Raw genomic sequence first — 6,796 nt, forward strand, 5'->3', positions numbered from 1 at the left:
AGGGTTTAATGTACTTACCTATTATAATAAATAGGTATTTGAGCAAGTTCTTTTAAAACATATATATAAGTTATACATTAACATAATCGATAATTCATATATCGTGTATATTAGAATATAATGAAACGTTATTACTTATTTAAAACATCGAATCTAATATCATAATTAATGGAATTAGGGATTTTACTAACGCCATGTAACTTACTTATACTTCATACTATTTCATAATATTTTTAAAATTTAAATTGTTATTTAAGTATTTTTTTTAGAAAAGTTTTTTAAATTACCGTCGATTTCTGGGTACCTAAATGACAAATGACGTGGGAGATTATAGTTAATATGGAATCTAAATTGTCTTTGAGGTTCTAAATGTCCAAAGGGATCCAGTTGACGTATGTGGATCTAATTGTCGCGGGATCTAGGTGGTACGTAACCAGTTGTAGTTATCAGTTATCACTGTAACATTAGTCCGGCTTGATAATCAAGTTTTTTTACTTTAGTTAATAGTTAATAGTTATTACCATAATATTCTTAAATAAATAGTTTCATTTAACTATTTCAACTTTGACGTTCAAGAATTCAGAATTCGATGTTGAATTTCAAATACTTTAATCACACTGTCAGCTTTTTTATATTATCCATTCCAATTCTAATAAAATGTATGCGTTTTACAGTGTAGTTTGCTGAAATACCCATCAAAACATTCAAAACGTAGATAGGTATTTAGTTTAAATACTAAGGAACATTGAGATTGTCCAATTTTTAACTTCTAATTTACTGCATTCATTCAATGGCCAAGTATCTCAGTACTATCTTTCTATCAATTGGTTTAAAACCAGTTGTAATACCGAGCCGTGTTCATTCATTATTGAAATGTAACTATAGTTTGAACTCAGAACAATTTCACATCAATAGTGACAACCAAAACGAAAATGAGTCTATCAAAATAAACCGTCAGCGTCTGTTAAAAATTGCCATCATTGGTGTACCAAATGCAGGAAAGAGCTCAATAATCAATTCTATCGTCCAGAGAAATGTGAGAACCATTTAATTTAATAGGAACAAGTATTATAAAGTTATAAATTATAATACACAAGTATTTAGATAAATTTAGTTAATAAATTCAATATCATATTATACTTAAACATTTTTACAACTGTGCTTTTCAGATATGTCCTTATTCTTGTAAAGTTCATACTACAAGATCTAGTGTACGTGCAGTGCGAACTGTAGATGATACACAATTAGTGTTTTTAGACACTCCTGGTCTTGTAGACTCTACAGAAATTACAAAGTAATTTCATCGTTTTTAGTATGGAAACTTACTGTTACAAATTAATGATGTTATACATTTTAATGCATACCTTACTATTGTTGTAGGTATAATTTAGAAAAGACATTTGCTAAGGACTCAGTAAACTCAATAGAAGAAGCAGACATAATTGGTGTTATTCATGATGTATCCAATCGGTATACGAGAAACCGCTTAGATCCTAAAGTGTTGAGGCTTTTACATCTTTATCCTAATAAAGATTCGTTTCTAGTACTAAATAAAGTGAGTTCATGTTATTTAAACTTAGAAAATTAATGATGAATAAGTTTTCTTCTAGTAATAAAATAATTCCTGTACGCTTACTTATTATTTATTAGTCTAGAGAGCTAAAGTTAGCTGTTGCTAGGCATTTATACACTTATACCACTAATTCCTAAAACCATAATATACATAAGTTATAGTTAAAATATTAAATTATGTTATTGCATGGAATTCTTAGGTACTTCATATACTAATAAAATCAGACCGATAAACATGTTATAAATAATTTAATTAGGCATTTTATAAGTTCCCCATAATTGTTCAGTTGAATTGTATATATTGAACATATTATGATAAGATTTTTGTATCCTTAAAGGTCTATAAGTTACCTATGACTATAATATAAATTAGAATTAGAATTAATTTCTTATTTTTTATGACATTATAAATGTAATATAAAATATAATAATTATAATGGTACAAAATGTTATAGTTTTTAAAGTTAAACTTATATTATTTTTATGTATTTTATAATAAATTTAAAATTAGTTTTTTAAGTAATAATAATAATTTGTGTACCTTCTTTAATTTAATAATATAAATATGTTAACAATTCATTATCTTAAATTGTATAGAATAATTAGCTATTTATTTTATACATTTTCTTGATTAAGATTTTATTTTATTTGAATGTTAATATTTTAAACTCAACATTACTTAAATTATAAAATAAAAAATTCAAGACATTAATATGTAAAAAATTAATTTAATAATACAGTGAAACTTTCATGCAATAATCTTCCATTTAAAAAATATTTTTGAGAACCATAACCATAATAAATCCAATTCTATGTAATTATATTTAAAAAATGTCTTTGTAATAAGAACTTTTTTGTTACTCATGAGACTTTGTAATATGAAACTTTTGCTGTACATACAATATACTTTTTTTGTATTTACTCATTTATAAACAAAAGGTTATTGTGTTTTAGATAGATCTTTTAAAATCAAAAAGCTATCTCTTAGATTTGGCACGATCTTTAACATGTTATAAACATAACAATATTCATGTTCCTGAACCATACGCTATGACATCTGAAAAAATAAGAACTCATGAAAGCTCAACAATTCAAGAGAGAAAGTTGGAAAAAAACAGTAAAACAGTCTACTGGTTGGGCAAACTTTAAAGATGTATTTATGGTATCTGCAATCCATAGTCTTGGTTCATCAGATATTGAGGTCAGTCATTAAATATTTTTTATTGATTACCAAATTGTGTTTATTTAAATAATATATTGAACAAAATTATTTAATAATTTAATATTATATTGTTTTGACACACAATTTCTTATTTTAATTTTCAACTTATAGTAAAAACTAATACAGTTCATTAGAAATAGTATTACTTTCTATTTATCAATCAATCTAACAATCTACTATTAAGGTGGTGCCTACATTTTGTCAGTACACATATTTTTCTTTAGAATCTTGTAAATGTCTATAAGGTGAATAAATAATTATAATTATTGTAATTAAAAATTTAAAAAAATTAGAATTAGAATAAATCTAATTATATACAATATTTATTACAATTATTCTACATTCTAATTACAAGGGAATTATTTGCATAGTTTTGTGTATATTTTGTTGCTTTTAGGATTATTTGTTACAAAAAGGCAAACCATCACCTTGGATGTTTTCCAAAGATATATTGACTGACAAAGAAGATCATAAATTGGTGCTGCACATGATAGAATCAATATTGTATGATTCTTTACCTAATGAAGTTCCGTACAACTTAAAAGTAGAAATGGAATATTACGAAGTATCTCAGGAAGGTAGTTAAATTTTTTTTTTCTAAATATATTTATTACTATTTGGTATATGTAATACAAAATATAATAATTTTTAAATGATACACAGGAAATATACACATTGTGGTATTAATACATTGCAATACACCAAGAATAGAGAAGCTGGTGATGGGGAAAAAAAAGGCAATCGTATCAGGAACATCGCTAAGAAATCTGAACAACACCTTAGAAATCTATTTTTAACTGATGTGTTCCTCAAAATGGTTGTTACAGATAAACCAAAACATTCAGTACAACACATGGCAGATAATTGAGACAATAATCTGACCAATGCAATTACGACCTTTAAATCTGTTAAAGCTTTTTTTTTATCCTTGTTACAATAAAGTTAATTATTTTTTCAATAAAAACATTTATGAAAAAAAAAAATAATATTTTTCACAGAGTCTTACATATGAGCATAAAATGCACGAAACTAAAGCTAACTAAATTATTCTAGACAAATCATTTTAAATGTTGTGGTCTTGCATCACTTATCAAATTTAAATTTGTTACTTGCTTTTTGTTTCCCAACACAAAAGAATTTTAAACACTTTATTTTTCCAGTTGTCACTATACCTCTGTAGCTTAATATTAAATTAATGGAACTTCATTTTCAAAATATGCATGATCATTTCAAGTACAAAACATCTTCCAATCTCATTAATTTTAGCCATTTTTTCTTTGTTGTGCCCAAGTACAAACAGTCCAAAATAATAATACCGCAGTTATGTAATTAGTCATAGGTAATAAAATCTCAAATATTTCAAGAACTTTCTAATAAAAATAGGAAACTTTGTTCAGACAGTTTTAGATTCTAAGTGGATCAATAAAATTATTGGCTTTATAATTAAAATATTTTTTTCTGTGTGTTATCACCTTTGGAGGTAGTTAAAATGCTTGAAATTTCAACTTTGGTGGGTGGTTTCTAGTAGCAAAATTGAATCTAGTTGGTACTTTGGGGGGTGAAAAGTAAAAAAATAAGAAAGAATGGGAATTTGATTCTAAATCAGTTTTTGACAAAATTAATTTCTTTATTTTGTTATAATTCAAAAAAGAATAACAGTAGAAACTTGAAATTTTTACCAAATGTTTATATTATCATTTTCTATAATTGCTATAATTTTCAATTATTTTAGTTTTTTTTTCTTTAAAATGTTAATAAATATTATTAATTAATATTAATAATGTATTTAAAGTTCAAGTTTTCATAAAATTAAGAAAATATACAAACCATAAATATTTTGTAGTAAAAACACTATAAAATCTTTAATTCTTTTAGGTATAGTAGGTACATTAATTACAATATTCCTCATAAGTAGTTCATATGGGAACATTGGGAACTACAAAATCTGAAAAAAATAATATATAAAAAAAAATGATTTTTCATTGACATAATTCAAATTTGGACGAAATTACCTATTTCAACAATAAATAAAGATGTTAACATTTTGTTATAAATAAAAATATATATATATAAACATTATTGCGGGGACTCAAAACTTTTACATACATTATATTATTATGGATTTTACTATTTACAATGACATTTTCAAAATATGTAGATTAATTTTAAGATATTATTATCTATTTTCACTATGAAAGTGTATTTTTACATATTTTTAATCTTTTACAGTATTTTCAGAAAGACGTTATTAAATTTTGAGTTGTAAAATATAGTATAAGTATATATTATTATAATAGTTAAAAGTTAAATACTAATTATGTAATAAATGCAATATTTTCGGAAAAACATACATCGACCTTCTGTATTACTGAAAGTAAAATAAATGACTTTAATAGTTAAAGGTATCAAAAGTACATATCGTGAAATATACTTTACTTTTTGATACAGACTATGACGATCGTCTCTTTTAAAGGATTCGTCTTTCCGAAAAAGTGTTTTCGGTGACATAATAACAGCACTTGCTCAAACAATAGGTAACTATATAACTACTTGCCCTAATGTACCATATATTTTTTAATTAATTCATCCTCGGTGTTCATCAATTGTGTCAATTTTCTTAAACTACCTGAATAATAATATATATATATATATTATATAAATAATAAATACTAGATATATACTTATTTTACGTCAGTTAATTTAAAAGGTGTATAAACTTTACGCTAGCAAAACCCAAAATATATTTAAACCACTTACATAAACATAGATTAGTCAGTTTTAATATATGATTAATATAGTAAAGTAGGTACTAATTAGTAATTACTTTAACAAAAAATAAAATTAAAATAACTGCAATTATTATAATATATAATACTGCAACGTGAAATTAAAAATGCAATTTTATTAAAATTTTAATACAAATATTGCGAAATCACAGGTAACTATTAAGTATTACCTTACTTATTAATGGAATAGCCCATTAGGTGTGCATTTATGAATATCATAATTTAATTGTTCTAATATAGGTATATGCTTATGGCGTATTGGCGTACCTATAGGTATGTGTACAAATATATATAATACTAAATATGTTTATAGTTTGGTAGCTACTTGTCTCGTCAGTTACCTACATATATATCCTCGTTGTACAAAACTCAAAGATAGGTAAATACCGAAATATTACTATCTAATTAATTCTCGAAGACGAAATTCACTTTATTAAAAAAAATTACAGGCGGTTTTCCTTGACACGCGATATCTACTACGGTGTACGACATTAAGTAAATAAGTAGAAGAGGCCTGTGGTCTGGAGAAAACCAAGACGGAAATCCAGCAATATTATAGCGTAGCTAATCAAATTAATCAATTTAAAATATTTGTGTAGAGTGTGTAGACCATAGATCGAGCACAAGCGACGCTTATCTAATGCGTTTGTGTTATTAATTAACAATATATAATTATTACATAATATATTTTAATATTAATATCCGACATCGGTTGAATTGTAATTTGCGCCGTTCGGACGAGTCTGTCATTAGAGAATTTGCCACTGCTAATAATAACGTATTAACGGACTAAGTGGACTAACTACGTGTTTGGACATAAGTCATCATCTAACCGACCTTGAACGGAAAGCTGTTCCCGTGCAGGCAGTGCTGTTGCAAGTGAAAGCGTTAAGAGTTTATGATTATTTAGCTGGTTTATAGAATAATATATTGTACATTGTAAACAGACATACACACGCATACAAGACTACCTACCTATTCAACGAATTCGTCTTCTTTCGGCGTTGTTGTCGAATCCACATTTACAATATACCTATATAGTAGTGATGGGTCGAACTCTGATTTTTTAAATCGAACCGAACTTGAACCGAACTTTAAATTATTTTTTCGAACTCGAACCGAACCGAACCTTCATATTTTCTACCGAACCGAACCGAAACGAACCTAGAATCATTTTAAGTCGAACTCGAACTCGAACTCAATATTTTTTATCGTT

The 6,796-nt window shown here is 25.9% G+C and overlaps 1 protein-coding gene and 1 long non-coding RNA gene across 2 annotated transcripts; one reads left to right on the top strand and one right to left on the bottom strand.

Moving 5' to 3' along the window:
• Positions 1-479: 479 nt before the first annotated feature.
• On the top strand, positions 480-3,782 carry LOC132930364 (GTPase Era, mitochondrial). Its single transcript, XM_060996196.1, is given in 8 exon segments — positions 480-1,036; positions 1,170-1,294; positions 1,381-1,555; positions 2,527-2,688; positions 2,690-2,773; positions 3,192-3,372; positions 3,458-3,522; positions 3,525-3,782. Coding segments are annotated over 8 exon segments (1,176 nt in total). The 5' UTR covers positions 480-790; the 3' UTR covers positions 3,663-3,782.
• Positions 3,783-4,924: 1,142 nt separating this feature from the next.
• Positions 4,925-6,348, bottom strand: LOC132930365 (uncharacterized). The gene is made up of 3 exons (XR_009662218.1): positions 6,260-6,348; positions 5,231-5,420; positions 4,925-5,162 (listed from the first exon to the last, which is right to left on the bottom strand). It is a non-coding gene; the product is annotated as an uncharacterized LOC132930365 (long non-coding RNA).
• Between the last annotated feature and the right edge of the window lie 448 nt (positions 6,349-6,796).

Source organism: Rhopalosiphum padi, chromosome 4 (assembly GCF_020882245.1).
Source record: "Rhopalosiphum padi isolate XX-2018 chromosome 4, ASM2088224v1, whole genome shotgun sequence".
NCBI classification, from domain to species: domain Eukaryota; kingdom Metazoa; phylum Arthropoda; class Insecta; order Hemiptera; family Aphididae; genus Rhopalosiphum; species Rhopalosiphum padi.